The 23,754-nt window shown below is 41.7% G+C and overlaps 1 protein-coding gene across 2 annotated transcripts in view; it reads right to left on the reverse strand.

The window, feature by feature from the left end:
* The window catches only part of eng (endoglin), a 66,100-nt gene that overhangs the window by 25,028 nt on the left and 17,318 nt on the right, over positions 1-23,754 (reverse strand). For both annotated transcript variants that reach the window (XM_037752116.1, XM_037752117.1), the window contains exons 3-4: positions 13,571-13,713; positions 1,806-1,919 (exon numbers count right to left, since the gene is read on the reverse strand). In XM_037752116.1, the coding sequence (XP_037608044.1) occupies positions 1,806-1,919; positions 13,571-13,713 (257 nt within the window). The remainder of the gene's footprint in view (positions 1-1,805; positions 1,920-13,570; positions 13,714-23,754) is intronic.

A 23,754-nucleotide genomic window follows, 5' to 3' on the forward strand; every position in this document is an offset into this window, starting at 1 on the left:
TTTGGAAAATAAATAATGTAACATATAAATGATTTCCTGTTGGGTTCTTTAGACAGTTATAAAGGTGCTAAATATAGGATTGGGAGCATTTCTATTGCCTCTCAACCGCTCTCAACATGGCGACCAGTGGGCAACTCCGGGGTCTAAAAAAGTGAAGCCAATGCGGAAGTGCCTTAAACTTGCATTCTTTCTAATCACCAGCAGGGGCCGACTCCTCTGGTTGCAAAAAGAACTCTGATTGTATAGAAGTCTATGAGAAAATGAGCCTATTTCTCACTTGATTTATTACCTCAGTAAACATTTTAAACATGAGTTTATGGTCTCAATCGTCTTAGAAGTTTAAACCTTTCACAGTGTGTGTGAATGAAAGTTAATTGTAACTTTTTGGTCACCTAAAAATGTCTTATTCAGCGTTCGGTTGTACTTAGCTCCACCTATGGAGTCCCTTCTGGTTGCAAATAATCTACATGGTGACGGCCAAAAACAAAAGATGGCAACGGCCAAAATGCCGCACTCGAGGCTTCAGGAACCGGAGGGTGGGTGCTGTGTTTCCGGGATGATGCCATTGGTCGGGACGGCGATATCAGCCGTATTCGTCTTATGAGAGCAACGCAGAGTGACTCACAGCCGGCCTGGCCCGGCTTCAACAAAGTAAGGAGAAGCTTGGATTACAACACACACAGAGGGAGAGTGACTTCATTCTCTGCTCAGGTAGGCATTGCTCCTCTATATCTTTGCATAGCAAATGGTTCTTTGCTCCTATATTAATACTCTGGATATCAAATTTAGCACCTTTAAAGGTTTAAATATTGGTTTGATCAAAGTTATTACAACTTTTCATGAGAACGGTTCCTTATCTACAGAAACCATGACACGACCGAAACTGAAACTAATCAATGTTTTTCATTAAGAAATTAGGTCTTTCATCAGTAACATACTTAGAATTAATAGTCCAGTTTGAGGCAATCCCATTTGTTTGGACACCTCAGTCCTTTTTTAATAGAATTTCCTGACTATTTAGTTTGGTGATAAAAGACTGTGACATATTCTGAGAGGACTTTTCCATCAAAACCAAATGGAAGCTATCAGAGGTTTGTTTCAATAACGAGATTTTTGTGTTTGATTCACCTCGTTAGGTTCATCACCAATGCCAATTTAAATACCAAAACAGTTTGACACGCTACAATGACCGAACTGTGACAACCGCTGCAACACACAATATTATTCCTCGATTTAATTAGACACTCAAGCAGCTGAATAAAAGTTGGCCTCCCTGGATTTAATTCACAGATATAATCTGCGGACAGTGTGTAAAAGTCGGAATCTCCAATTTCACTGGAACATTAATTTTACAGCCGTCGGCCCCTCTCGTTGCCGGCCGCTCTAAAACTTCTCTTACCGATTTATAGTGTAGATAATAAAAACTCAAAAAACACAAAGTGCCTCGTGCAGAGCAGCCACTGGGGAAAACCAACATGGTTCATCGTCTCTCTTAAGCTGCTCTCTCCACAGCTGCACAGCTGCGGCACTTTGACTGCATGTTAAACAGCTGGCACGAGACAGAAGCTAAGTACATTTTATACAATAGCGAAACAACAACACTTAATTTTTCATGATTAGCTAGCACTTGTTAGACAATCTCTTGTATCAACAGCAAGCTGAGTAATGGAATTGCATGCAACAGAGTAACACATGAATGAAATTTAGCGCACAATCAGCATTTTATTTTCTCCCTTCACAAATCCACCCAGCTGTGAGCACAGGCTGAAAGTCGATTTAGAAAGAAACAAAAAGACGTCACTCACATAAATGTGAACATCGGCGTTGATGTTGGAGAGACCGTAGGCAATGTCCGGCGATGTGAGGATGAGGGTCGTCGGCTTGGCGTTGTTCATCTCCAGAGAGAACATCTTGGAATCCTGAGAGGAAACAAAAGCCAAAAAAAAAGATTCCTTGCATCAGGACAAAAATGGAAAATTACTAGACCTGTCAATCGGTTAAAATATTTAATCGTGAGTAATCGCAAATTCATCGCACATATTTTATCTGTTCAAAATGTACCTTAAAGGGAGATTTGTGAAATACAGTATTAAATAATCTTATCAACATGGAAGTGGGCAAATATGCTTGCTTTATGCAAATGCATGTATTTATTATTGGAAATCAATATTTCCAGAAACCCTCACAGGTACTGCATTTAGCATTAAAGGTCCCATATCATGCTCATTTTCAGGTTCATACTTGTATTTTGGGTTTCTACTAGAACATGTTTACATGCTTTAATGTTCAAAAAACACAATATTTTTCTCATACTGTCTGTCTGAATATACCTGTATTCAGGCTCTGTCTGAAACACTCCGTTTTAGCGCATTTCAACGGAATGGCAACGGAATTGCTTTGCTAGGAAACAGCTTGGGTCCATGTTTTACATCCTGTCAGCAGATGTCATTCACGTACACTGCAACAAGGAAATAAACTGGGACACATTTAGTATGTTTACGTTTAAAACAGTGAAATGATCTAAATATTGTAGATTTGTGACATCACAAATGGACAGAAATCGGCATGCTTCAAACACACAGCTTCTGGATACCAGCTGTGTGTATTTCTCCATGGATTGATTGTTTGATACTTTCACAGTATTTATATAGCACTTAAACCTGCTTTATAATATAAAAGACATGAAAATCTCACTTTTTACAATATGGGACCTTTAAAAAAAAATATGCTCAAATCATAACATGTCAAACTGCAGCCCAACAGACAACAACAGCTGTCAGTGTGTCAGTGTGCTGACTTGACTATGACTTGCCCAAAACTGCATGTGATTATCATAAAGTGGGCATGTCTGTAAAGGGGAGACTCGTGGGTACCCATAGAAACCCATTTTCATTCACATGTCTTGAGGTCAGAGGTCAAGGGACCCCTTTGAAAATGGCCATGCCAGTTTTTCCTCCCCAAAATTATGCGTTATTATCGCATTAACTTTGACAGCCCTAAAAATGTCATATTCCAACTCAGGTCCTTTTAAAATAACCCCAATGTACTTAAAACTTTAAATATTTACAGTGTCAATTATTTAGCTATTAATTCAGAACTGCTTAAAGGGACTCTATGTAAGAATCAGAAATTGCTTGTTAACAGCGACACTTGTGGCCGTTAAGTCAACGAAAGTCAGCGTCCTGTTGCTCGCGCTCGCCCGTGTGCACGCTACATAGACATGAACGAGCATCTATCAAAACAGTGAGGCGTCACACGTCAGCTAAAACCACAATATCACTCTATATTTCAACTGCTTGGCAGTAATGTTAGCTGACCAGACGAAGGTCTCTCCATGAATCAATGCTGATCCTAGTGTTGGCTTTTCCTGCCTCAGCCTCCCGACCGCGGCCGGAGGGAACAGGGGAGACACCGAGTTTTGGTTGGAGACGATAACGTTTCTCGCTGCGGAGCCCCGTCACTTCACAAGACACGGGAAACCTCTGTTGGTCTGGAGGAGCTGCAGCAGTTATTTCTGCACAAACGTCCACTGTACATTCACTAGATATTCTCAGAGCTAAACTAACTCTTCTGCAGTGTGTAGTGTGTGCGCATGCATGTGAGAGTGGAACGAAAGAGCGAGAATGAGCGCGGCGTGTGACTCAAGGCAGGCAGGCAGAGGAGCAGAGTACAGCAGAGACTCCGGTCCTGGAGACCAAAGCTACGGTCTCCCCCGCGTCCTCCGACCGCGGCCAACACTGTTTAACAGACGGGCTTCACTAGATACAACTTTGCGGTTTTTGGTGCTTCCGTGTAGTTTGTGTTGGAGTCTTGTCTGAACAGCGTAGCCACACGCGAGTGCGCATGGGACACCGACCCACAATGATTTATACGTATAAGAAGTTACAAACTGTCCCTTTAACAATGAAAATTATTTAACAACTTCTAATTCTGTGTGAAAGCCAATAAGACTTTTATTGTTGCAGGCAGAGAAAGTTTTGACAGTTGGTATAAATCTCCAGGTGGAACAGTGGGACTGATTAGGGAAGACAAAGAAATCAAGTGGCATAAATGTTCACTCACACTGTGAAGCCGTCCATATGGGAACTACTGCGCCGCCTATAATGAGTTTTTTGGTAAGTGTACCATGCTGAGCGAGTGCTCGGTTATACAAAGAAATAAAAATAATAAGAAAAACTTTCGAGTGCTTCAAACAATGCCTCTCGCTCCTGTTACATAATCGGTAACTGTGTTATCATGCAGCAGCACAGCATGGGGTTAAATTTATCAGCGTAGCCTGGGAAACTAGAAACATACGACCGGCTCCATTAAAATGTGATATTTTATTTATATTTGATCATACCTTACTGCCGAGATTAAACATTTAAAACATCATAACTATGTGATTTAAGCATTTTATTAAGTGGGACTTGATGTATAAGAATTAAAAAAACTCTGAGCCAGATATCACAAACGAAATGAACAGTACGGTAATTATTATGACCTTTTTGCACAGGATGAAAATCTGCCAATATGCCGACAATAAGCCTGCATTTTGTTTTCTGTAGAAGTGAGGATATATAGCTATTCCCCCCAATTTGCAAACCTCCCTGTCTGGCATTGGAGTGTCATTAAACGAACAGACCTCAAGTTGATGGAGTAGAGAGACATTTTGCTTGCAGCACCAAGTTTAAAAATAGTTCCAACTGCAGTTTAATTCTACACACAAAAAGAAAAAAAATCAGTGGGGGGGATATGACAATTATTCTTGTTTTTTTGCAAATATGAAATGTCAACACATGCATCTCTTGAGCAGGGCTTGTAGACAGACAGGAAGCTGTCTTTGTGCTGTCTGCCTCCGCGTTGACACAGACATTAATGAGGTAATGCAGCTTGGTTCTATTCTTACATCTCCATGAAGTCAACAAGGGGGGAAAAAAAGCTATTAAAATCAATTATTTACCCCAATGTGCAACAAGCTGCATGTCTTTGTAGCATTAAAACTGTGGGAAACTGTGATAATAACTAGATAATGAGGAGGATAAGAAATATGAGTAAGAACAGCACAGCCATGCTATAACATTAATAATAATACCTTCTGTGTCACTCAGAATTATTTTAAGCACAGCAGTCTTATTACCAATTTATGTATTTCTTATAACTTTGCAGCCCAGTTGTCATCCCACACACGGCTGATCCTGGCGGCGGTTATATACTGTATATAAAACCTCGTTATTTAACCCATAATGTAATACCTCATTAAGCATATTTTCAGCTGAGGGTAACACAATGCTGATGTGATCCGCTAATCACCACCACAGTCACTCTATGAATCAGCCCTAATTACCACGCTCCACATGTGCGTAGCAGGGTAAAGCTGCTGCTGCGTTTTATGGATGTAAGTGGTGGTGAGTAAACCTTTTCACTGCGGAATAATAAGTCTGAGTTTTTTTTTTTTTTTCTAAGACTGACTTAATTCCAATAATCTAATTACTTTTACTTCTGTTATGGCCCCGAGTTAATTAGGTTTAGAAAAGTGAAAGAGTCATGGATTTGAAATCAGTTCAATTTTATGACTCAATGCATTAGAAATGAACAACAGCGTTAAAAAAAAAAAGCTTGGAAATATCTCTCCAGTGTGAGGCTTTTAAATATTCATAAATACAAATTTCTGCTTTCATCCATCTGTGATGCCTTTTGACATCGAATACTTTATTCTGTTTATTTGAAGGTGGATTGTTTTCAGAGCTGGACCTGCTGGGGAGACAATGAGCGTGCTGGGGGAAGCAGTGTGAATCCCTAATATTAAATTCATTTACCTGCTGCCTGATGTTGCCAGAGCTCGTTCCAAGAGAATTGTCATGAGCTCAGGATAGGAGCTATGGAAATTTTCAGGCCCCTACAGAACAAATTAGGTCTGAGGAGAGACCATCAACAAATTGCCTATGAGCAAAATGCATTTGAAAGAGAGGCTCGCACGCCGAGAGCAGTAGATAGAGGGATTTGTCATCACGCGCAGCAACACCATCCTGTATTACCAATGTCTTGTACAAAGTGGGTTTTGCATAATGACTGGCTGCACCTCATAAATGTGTTTTTTATTTTCTTCTTTTTTCTTAAATTGGCCAAAGGGGGAACTGCAATCCCTGGTAAAAAAAAAAACATGATGCCACTTGTTACTGAATGGACCAGAAGTCAGGATCATCTGTTAAAGCTTCAGTAGGCAGAATGGTTTGGGCATCATTGGGGGAAAAAATCCCATAATAACCTTTCAGCATATTGTAATTCAAGTCATCTGAGAGACTTCTGCACCTCGTCATGGCTCTGTTTTCAGGCTTTAAAAAATCTATGGTTCTGGATTTGGCCAATCACAGGTCATTTCAGAGAGAGAGAGCGTTCCTATTGGCTGTGCTCCAGCTAGTGGGCGGTGCTTGGTATTTCCTCGACAGATCTCAACATGGCTGCCGGGTCACAAACGTTCTCATGTTACAGCAGTACACTACAAGATGTTTCTGAAAACATTTGAGGTGAGAAATAGTCATTACAGTAACAGAATATTGATTCATATTTGATCAGCGCTGCCTAGTTTGACCGTTTGGTTGGAGTTTGCGAGTGACTGACAGCTGCTCACAAACGGCAGCTGGACGGCAGACTCCAGATCTGCTCTGACTGGTTGTTTTCCTCCGGTCTGTGAAATCTGGCAGATGCCGTTAGGAGCACCGGAGGACACCGGGGGACACCGGAGGACACCGGAGGACACAGAGGGACATGATTTTTTTCAGATTACCTGTCTCATGCACTACTGTCAGAATGTAGTGACGGTTTTATAAAAATAACTTTTTTTAAATCATATTTGTTCCAATCACGCCTACTTCAGCTTTAAGGTACAGACGCACCAACCCGACATAAAAGAACTAGCGACGACAAAGGTTGCCCGTTGAGTCGCCTCACGTTGTCTTTGTCTTGGCCAAAAAAATTGCACTCAAACGCACCGCAAAGACGACAGCCAACAGCCAACTACCACTTTCGTTCTGCTCTCCACACCAGCAGGTCGCGGTAGTCTGTATTTGTCAATCAAAAAGGGAAACCGGAAAACCGAGGACAGCGATACGAGCTGTTGTTATGATACGTACATGAAATAAAGAGAATATCCATGTATTGGAATGATCAGATGAGATGAAGATGAAAAATGAGAAGAGCCTTCTGTGTTTTTCCTTTTGACTTTACTCGTTATCTTGCTCACTTCCGTTTCTCTTCTCGCGCAGTGATTTGTTTAAGCTGAACAGCAAATCAGAGGGATTTCTCTCACCGACGGGCGACGGCGCCGATTCAACATGCTGAATCGGCTGAAAAACCTCCACCAGCTTGCCCCAAACTGTCCGACGGCTGGTGTGTCAGGTCCTTTAAAAGGTGCAGTGTTTAGGATGTGGCGGCATCTAGTGGTGAGGTTGCAGATTGGAACTATGGTGGCCGACGCAAAAACGGCAGTGCCAGAGCCAGAGTTTGGTTTGACTGTTCTGGGATACTGTAGAAACATAGCGGCTGGCTCCAAGAAGAGAATCCACTCCCTACGTGGTGTGTGTGTGTGTGTGTGTGTGTGTGTGTGTGTGTATGTGTGTACGTGGGAAGTGAGTAGTGAAGCAAGAGAGAGAGAGAGCGGCGGCGAAGGGAGCGTATAACATCATCGACTCCGGCCCAAGCCGTACTGGGCTACACTGTAGAAACATGGCGGCGGGCTCAGTAAAGCGGACCCGTCCCCTTTGTAGACATAAACGGCTCCTTCTAAGCTAACGAAAACACAATTCTTTTTTTTTCAGGTGATTACAAAACTAAAGAAAACATACTTAGAAATATTATATAAAAAAAGAGTTGTAGAGTTGTTGTTTTAACATGTTGATTAAAAAATGCGCTGACGATGGAAAGCAAGTGTCTCATAAAAATAAAACTTGATTTCCCTGAAGACAGAAGGAACATAAGAGGGACAGTCATTATAACATGAGACCCCACTTATCGCAGATAGAGACTGAGACTTGCAGTAACACACAATGTCTTTCCAGAAACACCTCTCTTCTTTTACCTGAATCGTGTGGCACGCACAGTAAATGAATGAATGGCATTTCCTGTGGAGCTCATTGTGCTTCATACGGAGATAACTCAGCGGTGCTTTCCTTAAATACTCCTTTCTAATGAGCTTCATTGTGTCTCTGTCTAGTTCTCTCCCCCCCTTCATCCTTTTGTGACTTTCATTCTTTCATTTTGAACTCTGAATTATGACTGCTGCTGACCCTGATCACTCACCTTTCAACTTTTCTTCCTGCGCTTTCAAGATACAATTGTTTTCCTTTTCGGACTTTTCTTTTTTTTTTGAAGGGGCCTCTGCTGATGCAGTTTCCAGTTATTCTTTTGGCTCACTCCCTTAACTTGAATTGGCTCCGTTGGTGTAGTCTCGGCCCTGTGCCAAGACCCTGACTACCAAAGCTAGCATGTGACATCAATGGGCCCCGTGCAGGCGGCTCCTCCCTATGAATTCGCCTGGCCTACGCAGCCCCCTCGATGCTCCCTCTATAATTCTCTGTGCGGTCAAACTGTGAGAGTCAACCGTCTCTGGCAGGTTGTAAATCAGTGCGAAACACAAAAGAGATGGGGGGAAGAAGGTGATAAGAAAATTGAAAGGACAAAGAAAGAGGGAGGCAAGAGCAAACGTCCCATCTGACTGGACAGTTTGGCAAGACATGAAGACGCTTCCCTTCCTCTGTGTTTACAAGAAAAATCGGTTCTAAACAGACAGTCCAGAGCAGATAAGGAGACCGTGTTAGTAGATCTTACGTCCACTTTCTTCTTTCATGTGATAAAACGTCCACTCGTAGTCCCACAAGAGGAAAATCTGCACAACGTCAATTGCGTCACACGGATCCTGAGCCAAATTCCTTTCGTGAACTCTAACACCAATTTGTACTATTTCATAAGACAACTTGCACAATTATTTGTACAAACTGGAACATTTTGCAATGAAATGTGTCTTTTTCTTATTCTCCCTCACAGCATAATGTGTCTGGTTTTACTCTTCAGGCCTAATAGCATCACTGAGAGAAGTACCCTAATATGCTTTAAATCTGTTTAGTCATCAAACAGCTTTTTTTTTTTCTTCTGATGAACACTGCAGTCTATTAAATAAGACTAAAGACTTGGCAAAAGAGTTCAGCGACATTTATGCCAATAACCAAGTGTATGAGACAAACACTATCGTCTGCTTGCAAAATGTTAGCACAAGGGCTGTCAATTGATTCAAATATTTAATTGTGATTAATCGCAAATTAATCGCACATTTCTTATCTGTTTGAAATGTACATTGAAGCTGAAGTAGGCGAGACGGAGCGAAGTTATTTTTCTAAAGCGGTCGCTATATCGTGACAGTAGTACATGAAACAAGTAACCTGAAAAAAATCATGTGCCTCTGTGTCCTCTGGTGTCCTCCGGTGCTCCTAACGGCATCTGCAAGATTTCACATACCGGAGGAAAACAAGCAGTAAGAGCTGATCTGAGGTCTGCTGTCCATCTGCTGTCTGTGAAAGTCGGCTGTCAATCACTCGCGAACTCCGACCAAACGGTCAAACTAGGAAGCGCTGATCAAATATGAATCAATATTCTGTTACGTTAATGCCTATTTCTCTCCTCAAATGTTTTCAGAATCATCTTGTAGTGCACGGTTTAGCTGTAAAATTAGAAAGTTTGTGACGCCGCCGTCATTGTGAAATCTGATGAAGGAATGCCAAGTACCGGTCACATGACCGGAGCACAGCAAATAGGAACGCTCTCTCAATGAAATGACCTGTGATTAGACAAAGTCTCCCGTCACTGGCTAGATTTTCTAAAGCCTGAAAACAGAGCCATGAGGAGGAGCAGAAGTCTAGTTATCTCTCAGAACACTTGAATTACAATATGCCGAAAGGTTATTATGGGATTTTTGCCCAATGATGCCAAAAATATACTGCCTACTGCCACTTTAAAGGGAGATTTGATTCAAGTATTTAATACTCTTATCAACATGTGAGTGGGCAAATATGCTGCTTTATGCAAATGTATGTATATATTTATTATTGGAGATCAATTAAAAAATAAAAAACAATGACAAATATTGTCCAGAAACTCTCACAGGTACTGCATTTAGCATAAAAAATATGCTCAAATCATAACATGGCAAACTGCAGCCCAACAGGCAACAACAGCTGTCAGTGTGTCAGTCTGCTGACTTGACTATGACTTGCCCCAAACTGCATGTGATTATCATAAAGTGGGCATGTCTGTAAAGGGAAGACTTGTGGGTACCCATAGAACCCATTTCCATTCACATATTTTGAGGTCAGAGGTCAAGGGACCCCTTTGGAAATGGCCATGCCAGTTTTTCCTCGACAAAATGTTGCCCAAGTTTGGAGAGTTATTTAGCCTCAAGCTAGTATGACATGTTTGGTACCAGTGGATTCTTTAGGTTTTTCTAGTTTCATATGATGCCAGTATCTTCACTCCAGCTTCACTGAACCCACAACCTCCAAAAGATTGATTACGTTAATGCGTTAAAGGAATTAGTGGCGCTAGAACGAATCTGCGTGTACGTGTTATTATCGCGTTAACTTCGACAGCCCTAATTAGCCAACATAATTCAAAACAAAAATCAAAACAAAATCTCTTACATACCCGAGCATCTGTGAGGCTAAGAGATTTATGCTAATGCGTCTTTGTGTTACATAAAAACTAAACTTCACTATCCTCAGACGTCATATCCAAACGAATTAATTCTGAAAGAAAAGCAGCACTCATACTGTATAAATCAGCTTATCTTACCGGTGAAGGTGTCCCTTAAGAGGAAAATTATGACAGGATTCTCCATAGCTTTCCTAGAAGCAACTGACGGAAAGGACCTTGAGTGCTTTTATGAATTTTACAGAGGTGATGGATTCAGGCAGGCATTGTAGTGCAGCATCCTAGCTAGACTGCACATCTGCTTCCCTCCTCATTATCACCACCAAATGAGAAAGAATAGCCAACAGACAGAGTGAAAAATAAAAAAGAGAGACGATGAATAAACAGCAGTTGCTTAACACAGCTTATGTGAAAGTACTACATAAAGAACAAACAGAAGAAGCAAACAAACACAGCGCACTGATAAAGAAATGACTAATGTGAGCTGACCGACAATGTTGGACAGTGAAAAATGGGAGTCTGGCACAGCAATAACAACATATAGATTAAAAGTTTTCTGGAGTTTCTTTTTGGTGTCATTCCCTAAAAAGGGAAAAGTTTTATGATCATAAAGACACAATATACACTATATCCTCAAGTATGGTGTGTGATTGTTTAACTGGAAAAGGGAATTCTTTGAACACACGGACAAACTTGCAGAGCTGAGTTGTCATTGAAGACTGATTAGTGTTAAAAAAAAAAAAAGCTGTGGCATATTGGGAAACCCTGTCTTTCTGTTAGGTCTGGCATCTGTTACAGATTTGCTAGTTATTTGGCTGATAAAAGTTGGACATGGAGTGTGTGTGTTTACTTTCAGTGTGGGAAGAAAGTTTTTTGGGGCTGATTTATTTAAGGGTAGCAGCGATTTAGTATAGCAATTCTATAACACTGTCAGACTCTAGATAGACTGTTTTGTTTTTTTTAAACCAGAATTACCGCCTCGTGGTTGTCTGTCTCCGCCAAGTTGCAGTTTATAGCCATGTCTGTCCAAAATGTCATCACTTCATCTTCCTATCCCGTAGACATTTGTGTGAAATTGTCATAATTAGCATATGAATTCAGGAGTTGTGGCCAAGAACGTGTTTTGTGAGGTCACAGTGACCGTTGACGTTTGACCAACAAAATCTAATCATTTAATGCTGGAGTCCAAGTGGACGTTAAGAAAATCTAACCCGTGGCGGGAGACTTTGACCAATCACAGGTCATTTCAGAGAGAGAGAGAGAGAGAGAGAGAGCGTTCCTATTGGCTGTGTTCCGGCTGGTGGGCGGTGCTTGGTATTTCCTCAACTGATCTCAACATGGCTGCTGGGACACAAACTTCCTCATTTTACAGCTAAACAGTACACTACAAGATGATTCTGAAAACATTTGAGGACAGAAATAGGTATTACAGTAACAGAATATTGATTCATATTTGATCAGCGCTGCCGAGTTTGACCATTTGGTCGGCGTTCACGAGGGATTGACTCGTGGCTCTCATAGACGGAAGCTGGATGGCAGACTTCAGATCAGCTCTGACTGGTTGTTTTCCTGCGCTCTGTGAAATGTTGCAGATGCCATTAGGAGCACCGGAGGACACCGAAGGACACAGAGGAACATGATTTTTTTCAGATTACCTGTCTCATGCACTACTGTCAGGATATAGTGACCTATTTGCTCCATTTCTACCCACTGCAGCTTTAACTAATAACATTAACGATAGCTCTGTTATATTCAAGTGTCCCAGTAAGCCATGGCAGTGTGACAGTGATCCAGCATGCACAATGCCAAAGAAGCTATATGGAATTCAGCCATCATTCATTCTATTATTTACGCCTACACTTTTACCACTGTGGATTCAAACTGGTTCCCTGTGTTTGTAACGATGAGTGACGTTTTGTTTTATTATCTGAAAAGCATAAAACGCACATAAGATGAGTATGTGTACAATGCATGGAGCAGCACACTGCTTCTTCCTTTCAGGTGTGACTGGTTTTGACATATTGTACTGTCCAACTGAGAGGGAAGATTAATTAGCAGATGATAGATAACATACCCAGGACAGGGCACGGTATTGGGTTTCAATGACAAGGAAGCTGTGTTGTCAGCTTGACTGATAGCCATAGTGTTGATTGTGCAGCCTTTTACATTTTGACATTCTCTTGCAGTGCAGCTTTGTAATAATGTCATCGGGTTTCATTTGCCTACAGAATTTTACTGCTAATATACAAGTTAAAGGTCCCATATTGTAAAAAGTGAGATTTTTATGTCTTTTATATTATAAAGCAGGTTTAAGTGATATATAAATACTGTGAAAGTATCAAAACACTCAATCCATGGAGAAATACACACAGCCCGTATTAAGAAACTGTGCGTTTGAAACAAGCCGTCAGGATTTCTGTCCATTTGTGATGTCACAAATATGCAATATTTAGACCATTTCCCAGTTTTAAATGTAAACATACTAAATGTGTGCCAGTTTATTTCCTGTTGCAGTGTATGTGAATGACATCAGCTGACAGGATGTAAACATGGACCCAAGTTGTTTCCTAGCAACGCATTTTCTTTGCCATTCCGTTGAAATGCACTAAAACGGAGCGTTTCAGACAGAGCTTGAATACAGCTATATTCAGACAGACAGTATAAGAAAAATAATGTGTTTTTAGGTTCTAGTAGAAACACGAAATACAAGCATAAACCTGAAAATTAGCATAATATGTCCCCTTTAAGTAAGAGTATTTTTTCCCCCATTATAATATTGCCATTTTATTAGCATAGCGTCTAACATTTTACTCACTGTAAAGCAGAGTTTTCACATTTACATAATAAGCCCTAGTTCCTCTGCATCTCATTTGTGTAACCTTGACATGCTCACCGTGCCGGCAAAGTTCAGGTTAAGGATGTGGACCTCTGCCTTGTCCTCTCTGATGAAGCTGGACCAACAGCCAATCAGCATCTCGCTCACGTAGACCCACGGGTTGTCAGTAACCTCCGTTGGATCACACGTCTGATTTGAGGCTGAAAGAAATCAAATACAAATGGTTAAGCAGTGTCAGCAGCATATAATCAGGTCCCACTAAATAATCCCCTGCCTCCGACATGAATACGCAAATTCCTGCATTATCCAGCCTTGTGTGTTAAATGCCAAGTAGTGCGAGATTACTGCTCTATCCACAACAATCCTGTCATATTTGGACATGAGCAGAGCATGAATGAAGAGCATTGTTTCAAAGATAGATGAACCCAGCAATGCTACAGATTTCTTGTCTGAAAGGGTCTAAAGTTGTTATTAGTCATTCTGAAAGCTTTTCTCCCTGGTCTTGGAGTATGGATGTTAAATGTGAGGGTAGGACTGCATTGTTTAAAAACGAATCTGCCGGTTCACGTTTATCAGACTTGTCAGGATACCGGGCTGCAGTCATTCATCAAGCCTGCTCACTCTGCTCTCTGCTATGAGCCTGCTGTTTAACCTGGGGATCCGTGTCTCAGGAGGCTGAATTAATCGAGCCGAGGCTGTGCGGTCACGGATGAGGTTGGGTATAAATGCCTGGTGTTTGACCTGGGTTATGTGTGTGTGTGTTCTATTGTGTTAAAGTGAGTATATGCACGTGCACACGCTCGCTCTAACCTGTCTAAAGTTGGCAGGGACAAAATATTCTCCGGCAAACTTCCTTTTTCCTCAAGAAGAACGGCGGAGAATACAGTGGAGGGGGTCAGATGTCTTTTCCAACTCAATCAGGGATCTCTTTCCTGGCCCTTCTTCCGCCTTTTGCTGATTAGAGAAGAAAGGGTCAGACTGGGGAATTGTGGGAGTCCTGTGGCATTGCAGTCTTGGTGGCTACCACCATGGCTGACATAGTCTCTAATAGGGATATGTAAAGAACCAATATATTGGTAGCAAGTCAATGCCAATATTTCGAAAACATGATGGTACTCCTTTTTCTACAGTTCCGCAGGTACAATCAGGACTCGAGACTAACGGTGTCCCGTTAGAAAATGTGTTTAAGATGCAGTAAACTCACTATCGATGCACCCTATTTTTTCCCCGATAACGCTACATTGCGAACAACAAACCCGTGTTGAAATCGGCAGGACGAGAGCTAGTTAACGTTAGCTGTCCGTGCAGGACTGTGCTGCTTACCAGCTGCTAACAGCTAATGTTAACTATCTCTCGTCCTGCCAAGTTCAACGGAGGAGGTGCCATTGATTTACATTATGATGCGTTCAGGCTCTATTCAGTAAGTGTTGGGCGAAAGTAAATTCTAACGTTATCATGATGTGTTAATATTCCTCCGACATGAATACGCAAATTCCTGCATTATCTAGCCTTGTGTGTCAAATGCCAAGTAGTGCGAGATTACGGCATTACGGAAAGTAAATTCTAACGTTATCATGATGTGTTCATATGTAATCTTGTAAAATGTATTTTTTTGTTGAGAGACTTGAACAAATACAGTTGTTTGAAGGACATGGTCACAGCAATATCAAATAGATAATAGAGAGGGAATTATGACCTGCTTAATTTCATATCAAAAACTAGTATGCAAACGGTGATAAAAGAGTGGATGTTGAAGTACATGAACATTGTTTTTTACCTTGGTATTGAATTGGTATCGACAATCATGGAATTTCACTGGTATTGGTATCGACTACTACATTTTAGGTATTGTGACACCCCTATAGTCTCTAATCTGGATTTACTCCAAAGGACACAACCTTAAAGCCACCCACCTTCACTGGGCTCTCGTGGGATCAGTCAGAACTACTCTGTCCTGTGCCTAAGCGTTAGATAAGCACATATACAGTAAGACGAATATAAGCAATAAACGCCTAAGCGCCCACTATGCATGCCTCGATCACCCTCAAAACAGCTGGTGCTGAAGCATAAGCGAGCAAGACTGATATCAAAACAGAAACAACTAATTTAGTAAGCAAATGCTGCATGACGCACTGCTCCACTGACTTTTATGATGTATTTGGTCTGTTTACCCGGCAGCCCACAATCCCTCAGAGAGGAGATGGAGTGGAGTAAAACAAGCGAGATGAGAAAGACGGAGGAATCAAGGGGAAAAGGGTTAAAAGGAAATTGCAATGTTTGGAAGGTCAACAGGATGTGCCTTATTTAGAAGCAGGCAGCACTAATCAAAGAGCCTGGTTGAGAGCGATGTCATCACTAGCGGTGGAGGAGAATGGACAGAGATAGGGATGGAAAAGTGATAAATGCAATGAAAAACAGCAAGAAAAGAGCGAGCGAGAACATGTTACATAATCAGCTCTTTCTCCATGTTTTTGTTGTCCCCACAATGAAATTGGGTTGGTTATGGACTCTTTTGTTCAATTCATTCATAACGTCTCTGACCCACAATATCCCTGATGGAAAATGAGACGCTGATGTTATGTAGTTTTTTTAATTAACTTATCTTTTTCTTATTGTTGAACATTTTGGAAACACATCTTTTGTGTGTGTCCCATTAAATCAGATTTTTCTCTTTTTCTAGGGGATTAACACATTGTACCACTGTCCTTTATTTTATGGTCAAATCAAAGACACATTTTGCACTAATCAGGGGATTGAGGGGGGCTGTATACTTCCTGGACCAACTTCTTCCCTGTTTCTTAGTCTGCTCACCTCTGGACTGCAGCTTTTTTTTAGCAAATCAAGATGGAGAGCCATCCATGCTCCCTTGCCATCTCTTTTTTTCCCTCCCTCACCCCAGAGGTCAAGGCTGGTTTCCTGTTATTCTGGCCCTCCGTGTTAATGCCTGTTGCTCAATATCCACATCCATAAAGTTATTTCTCTCTTGTTCTGCTGTGACAGAGTCAACGGCCCATGACTGTCGCCCGAGAGGTCTTGGTATAAATCACACTGACTGCGCAAGACCGTGCGCGTGTGTGTGTTGTGTGTGTGTGTGTGGGCGTACATGCATGTGTCTGGTCTCCCTTTTTTTTTACGAGTCACCATAGGATATGAAGAACATTAATTTTGCCCTCTTGACCCCGGAAATGCCAACGGCCTCGCTAAGCGGTTTGCTGGTAAATGAGGTATAGAAGAAGCATTCCATTCCCTGTCCTCTTCATCTACTTATATCAGTCCCCTCCATTTCCCATTCCATGAGAAGACATGTTTATGGATGTTGATGATTTCCATTTAGATGTTGGGTATGAGGGGGAGATGTGAGTAGAAAACATTAGGGGACATTAGGGAGGGCTCAATTCATGAAAAGTGCTCATAATCAGATCTTAAGTTTGCTGTAATTCTTACAATGCAGATTCCATTAAATGCTGTTGGTATCAATGGATTTGTACTACTGCCAATTACCATAGTATTAAAAACACTATATGGCCAAATTACCAGACTTAATAGGCACTTTTATTTAACTGGAAACGTATTAAACATATCATAGCAAACTGATTGAATGCTTATAAAATGAAGGCAAGCTGGTGTGCAGCCAAAATTGATGATGGCACATTTTGCTGTTATTGAGAAAGCACATTTTGGTGGACTGTGCCACTACCTGGGAGCGATGAATAACTTACAATATCATGCACTTTAAACCGCCCTAGGCATTCTGCTGGTTGTCTGCAGCACAGCAGAGCTACGACTTACAAGGAGAACAAAAACTCCCATGTGGTAACTTCACATCCTGGGTCTATCTGCTCTCTCTTTCCTAACCTCCAGGGCATCGCAGAAAAAAAAGATAGGAGGCTAGTTCACCAAATCACAGACATCCGTTTTCCAAGTGTTCAATTGAGCGTAGTACCATTAAAGGCAGCAGCGTTACTGTGACCATTTTAGGGAATCTCGGGATCAGCTTGACATTAACAATGTTCTGTTTCTGTCAGTCTACAGGCCTACTTTGTTATGTTTAGCTCAACATGTTGCATCGCATCAGGTTGCTGCACGCTTTAACTTTAAATCTGTCAGCTTTAGCTGTACAGTAGGTAGGCCAGTTTAAATTAACTTTGTGTTGCAACCAGGGATGTCCATAATTAACAGTTTAACCGATTAACGCTATCGGTTAAAACGGATATAAGAAATGTTAATAATTAACTCAAAAGCTGAGCGGCTCAGAGGAGCGGCCCCCTGACTTTAAGGTGAATAGCTGGTCCACCTTAACAGCCCACCTTAAGAGGCGGAGCCGGAGTTGCAGGATACAGGAAGTCGGCTCCGGTCTGTACACACACTGCTACACCTACGTTCACAGCTAGAACGCCACCAACTATCTCACACTCACCGCCATCACACACACATGGTCTTTTGGAAACTCGCTAAAGTTACTCAGACTACGTGTGCAGCGGCGGTGAGCAAGAAGCCTCCAGCAATGCTGGAGCTGCTAACGTAGCACAAATACACACACTGTTTGTTGGACAATTGCTAAAGTTATGCCGGACAGACAAAGTATCGTTACGCCGGGCAGACACACAGCTGACAACCTGCTACACTAAACTAAATGTGTGGTGCAGACTTTTACTGGGAAAGTGTCTGCATGTCTGCGACACTACACGCAGCATCGTAGCTGCTAAGTTAACGCTCCCTGACGGTGAACTGGGGACTCCCTTCAACGAATATCTATTGTGCTCCTGCAGCTGGTACACCGCTGCATGTGAGGCACAAATCTTGTCGGTTAACGGTTAATAATCGGTTAACGAGGGTCGGTTATCGGTTAAGAACATTTTTCAAAATGAGCATCCCTACTTGCAACATTAACATGTTAGTTATCATTGTCAAGTACTGTGAACTACGCACAGTAGAATCTGAAGTGCAGCTGAGTCTTACAGACGTAGGCAAAGTTGTTGGTAACGTTCCATTAAAGAGAGAAAAACCCACAATGGTCACTGAAATAACTTGAAACTGACAAAAGTAATAATAAATAAAAATTCACTGAAAATGAACTAATGAAAATCAGATATTGTTTTTGAATTATGGTTCAGCAGAATCATTTAAAAAAACAAACTAATGAAACTGGCCTAGACAAAAATGATGGTAACATTAACTTAATATTTTGTTGCACAACCTTTTGAGGCAATCACTGCAATCAAGTGATTTCTGTAACTCTCAATGAGACTTCTGCACCTGTCGACAGGTATGTTGGCTCGTGAGCAAACTGCTCCAGCTGTCTCAGGTTTGAAGGGTGCCTTCTCCAGACAGCATGTTTCAGCTCCTTCCACAGATGTTCAATAGGATTTAGATCCGGGCTCATAGAAGGCCACTTCAGAATAGTCCAATGTTTTGTTCTTAGCCATTCTTGGGTGTTTTTAGCTGTGTTTTGGGTCATTATCCTGTTTGAGGACCCATGACCTGCAACTGAGACCAAGCTTTCTGACACTGGGCAGCACATTTCGCTCCAGAATGCCTTGATAGTCTTGAGATTTCATTGCACCCTGCACAGATTCAAGACACCCTGTGCCAGATGCAACAAAGCAGCCCCATAACATAACCGAGTCTCCTCCATGTTTCACATTAGGTACAGTGTTCTTTTCTTTGGATGCTTCATCTCTTCGTCTGTGAACATAGAGCTGATGTGACTTGCCAAAAAGCTCCAGTTTTGTCTCATCTGTCCAAAGGACATTCTCCCAGAAGCTTTGTGGCTTGTCAATATGCATTTTGGAAAATTCCAGTCTCGCTTTTTTATGATTTGGTGTCCTCCTCGGTTGTCTTCCATTAAGTCCACTTTGGCACAAACAGTGACGGGTGGTGCGATCTGACACTGATGTACCTTGACCTTGGAGTTCACCTCTAATCTCTTTGGAAGTTGTTCTGGGCTCTTTGGTTACCATTCGTATTATCCGTCTCTTCAATATGTCATCAATTTTCCTCTTGCGGCCACGTCCAGAGAGGTTGGCTACAGTCCCATGGACCTTAAACTTCTGAATAATATGTGCAGCTGTAGTCACAGGAACGTCAAGCTGCTTGGAGATGGTCTTATAGCCTTTACCTTTAACATGAAGGTCTATAATGTTCTTTCTGATCTCCTGAGACAACTCTCTCCTTAGCTTTCTGTGGTCCATGTTCAGTGTGGTACACACCATGACACCAAACAGCACAGTGACTACTTTTCACCCTTTAAATAGGCAGACTGACTGATTACAAGTTTGAAGATACCTGTGATGCTAATTACAGGACACACCTTAGTTTAATATGTCCCTATGGTCAAATTATTTTCAATCTTTTCTAGGGCTACCATCATTTTTGTCTAGGCCAGTTTCATCAGTTTGTTTTTTAAAATAATTCTGTTGAACCACAATTCAAAAGCAACAGCTGATTTTCATTAGTTAATTTTCAGTAAATTTTTATTTATTATTACTTTTGTCAGTTTCAAGTTATTTCAGTGACCATTGTGGGTTTTTCTCTTTTTAACGGAACGTTACCAACAACTTTGCCTACGTCTGTATGTATGAGGAGCAAAGCCTCACAAAGTAGAGCTTAGGAGGATAAAGTAGAGTCCAGTATAGAGCTGATCTTGACATGTACATAACATTTTAACATTGTTGTATTAATTCCCCATAGCTTCCTCGACAGAGTCCACTAAAAGATTCATAGACTACAGCCAGCCTGACCAACAACATCCCAGTTAAGGACTGTCCATGTGTGCGTGGACCTGTTTCCTCTGTTGTCTCAAGATTTAAATTAAAACACTCTGTTAAAAAGGAAATTAAATCAGGATGCCAACCTGAACCTCCTAAATTAAGTTTCACTGTCCACATAATTATGCAGAGCTCACTGCAGCTGCACTGAGGCCAGTACGTGGCTGTGCTTGGGTGTTACCGGAGACTTTGAGATGATTTATCATTATTATTAGGGATCAACGTAGCCCCGAACAGTATACCTCCTCCTTCTTCTGCTTTCTCTCAGAAGTGTTTGAACCAGTGGGCCACCTCCGGGTCTGAGAAGTGAAGCCAATACAGAAGTGCCATAAACTTGCATTCTTTCTAATAGCCAGCAGGGGGCGACTCATCTGGTTGCAAAAAGAAGTCTGATTGTATAGAAGTCTATGAGAAAATGAGCCTACTTCTCACTTGATTTATTACCTCAGTAAACATTGTAAACATGAGTTTATGGTCTCAATCTCTAGTTTCAAGTCTTCTTCACTACAGCATGATGTTCATTTAGTAAATTATGGTCTCATTTAGAGTCAAATAGACCATAAAGCAGGGGATGCTTTAGGGCGTGGCGACATTGTGATTGACAGGTCACTACCACAGCGTTGTCCGGTCTGGGAATTGTCTGTGTTTTTTTTCTTAGAACTTTAACCCTTTAACAGTGTGTTTTCAGTTCATGAAAGTTAATTGTAACATTTTGGTTGCCTAAAAAATGTCTTATTCGGCTTTCGGTTGTAGCTCCACCCTCTCATGTCACTTCTGGTTGCAAAAAAACCAAGATGGACAAAAAGTATATACAGTACAGTCTATGGTTTGAATACGAGCACATTAAGTTCTTGACAGCAACTGTTATGACATGCTAATGGCAGCACATACACCATTCTACTAGTACACAAAACTTCTCTAAAACACAAACATGAAAAAGGACGACCCACCGACCAATCCAATTAGAAAATGTGCTACAAATGTTAAGTAGTGTTCGTGAATGCAAAAAAAGAGCATGTATATTTCAACGTTTGATGGACAAAATTACATTATATTGTTACAAATGCTCTAGGAAATACGTTTTCATAATGTGGGTGCTCACTGAGGCATTAACAAGGCCAAAAAGGCTTGTATTGTAGGGTATGTGAGCAGAGCACTTATGGCCCCAGCCCACAAGCATTACATTATGCTAACAGCCCATAATGCAACTTTAAGGTAGCATTCACTACATTGTTACACACTATGTTAACATTATGGTGATAAGAAAGAAAAAAAAGAATGTTTCAACCTATCCAACAAAACTGGAATGAGTTTCCTCTTACTGTGAGTGGAGAGAAAGTGGAGAGCTGCAAGCAGAAAACCTATGAGAGGCTGAGAGCAGCGTGATGACAAAACGCCTTCAAATAAGACACAAATAATTGAGAAGTCTCATCATACAGTATGTGCTGGAAATGACACAGTGCGGCTCCTGACTGTCCACAAAAGCAGAAGCTCCTAAATGTAGAGGCACAATTCACTTGTCACTGTTACTGATTATCTGATCATCACTTTTGTTTTGAACATATTCTGGAGTGTCAGCATCTTATTGGTCAGCAGAAATAAAAATGACTAAATGTAAAAATGTCAGTAATAGGGGTAATAACCAGAGGTCACTTCTTGGAAAAAGGCCATTTCTTTATTAAAGGTCCCATATTGTAAAAAGTGATATTTTCATTGCTTTTATATTATAAAGTTGGTTTAAGTTCTATATAAATACTATGAAAGTATCGAAACGTTTCAACGTTTTCAATACACAGAGAAATACACATAGCCCATATTCAGAAACTGAGCTTTTGAATCAAGCCGTCAGGATTTCTGTCCATGTGTGATGTCACAAATCTACAATATGTAGACCATTTCAAAGTTTTAAACGTAAACATTCTAAATGTGTCCCAGTTTATTTCCTGTTGCAGTGTATGTGAATGACATCAGCTGACAGGAAGTAAACATGGACCCAAGCTGTTTGTTGCCTAGCAACGCAATTCTGTTACAATTCCATTTGAAATGCACTAAAACGGAGCGTTTCAGACAGAGGGTAAATACAGGTATATTCAAGCAGACAGCATGAGGAAAATATAGGGTTTTTTAACGTTAAAGTATGTAAACATGTTCTAGTAGGAACCCAAAATACAAGTATGAACCTGAAAATAAGCTTGATATGTCTCCTTTAAGATTCTTAAAAAATCAAAATGCTAAGAAATTTGATTTGATGGATTCAGATAAATGTTGATGCTGAGATTCAGATTTGTTTGCTGTGATTTACTGAGGTTATGTTTTCCATATTCATAGATTTTTTTTCCTAAATACAGCATACTTGGGTTGAAATGGTGGTGAGAAGGTTTGTTGTTGGTGCTGCTGCCTGTGCGGTTTCTGTTAGCTGGCTACTCCTGCCCCGTAAATTAAAGATGCTGCCTGCCTGTGTGCAACACCGCTGCATCCACTTTGAGCCATCCGTGCTGCGCCGACACTGCCGAGTGCTGACATGCAGTGGCGAGGCCTTAAATTTTAAATTTCTAACTAAATGTTGATTTAGATTCAAGGGATTGAGTACCTGCGGCCCAATAACAAGCTGCCTTCGGGGCGAGTGAGCAGGCACCCTTGATTTCATGCGCTGTCGTTCATGCCTTCCCTCGTTGTAAGTCACTGTGGAAAAGAGCACCAGCTACTTGCGTTTAGATGCGAGAGGAAGATTTGTAGAGCTACAGTGCATGGCTGCATTAGCATGCAGAGAGGAGTGGGGGGGGGGGGGCTGACGTCAAGCCCGACTGTCTCCCTTGGTCCCTTGGGGAAGGGTAAACTGTTTGTGTCCAGGGTCGGCCGACGGAGTCATGATGGGGGAAGGCGGAGGGAGGGGTCAGCGGTCCTATCGGAGTTAGTCGGAGAGGGAAAGGGGAGCTTCAAGGCTGGCTCAAGTCTCTCTCTGGACTCCACACACACATACACACACACCTATTGTCCCGGCGTTTCCGCAACTGCAGATTGAGGCCTGACCATCCACAGGAAGGTAAACAAGCCCTTATCAGTGCTCTGCAGGGGCCCGCACTGTCCCCTGGCCTCTCACCCCTGCATACTACACATTACACACTCCACACAACACACCAGCTTCCTGACCATCTCACCTCCCTCTGAGTCCTGGAATTCTACCCCCAAAACCCCCCCAAAAAAAATCTTTTTGCTGATTAGTCTAGTCAGTTTAATGGCTTGAAGACTTTCCGTGTGCGCCAAGTCCTGCGTCCAATGTTTGCCGGAGAGGAACTGAGGATGTGATAGCGGGTCTGGAGACAGCCTGTCTTCACACTAGCTCTGTTTACACCTCTGGGAGCCATTCGTCCGTCGTCTCATCGTTGTCGGAAGCCGGCAGAACAACGGTGGCGTATGGAAGGTCTATGGCTCACTTCCTCCGTTGTTTTCGCTGGCTCACTTTAAGCCCTGTCT

The sequence above is a fragment of the Sebastes umbrosus genome, chromosome 19, assembly GCF_015220745.1.
Source record: "Sebastes umbrosus isolate fSebUmb1 chromosome 19, fSebUmb1.pri, whole genome shotgun sequence".
Classification (NCBI taxonomy): domain Eukaryota; kingdom Metazoa; phylum Chordata; class Actinopteri; order Perciformes; family Sebastidae; genus Sebastes; species Sebastes umbrosus.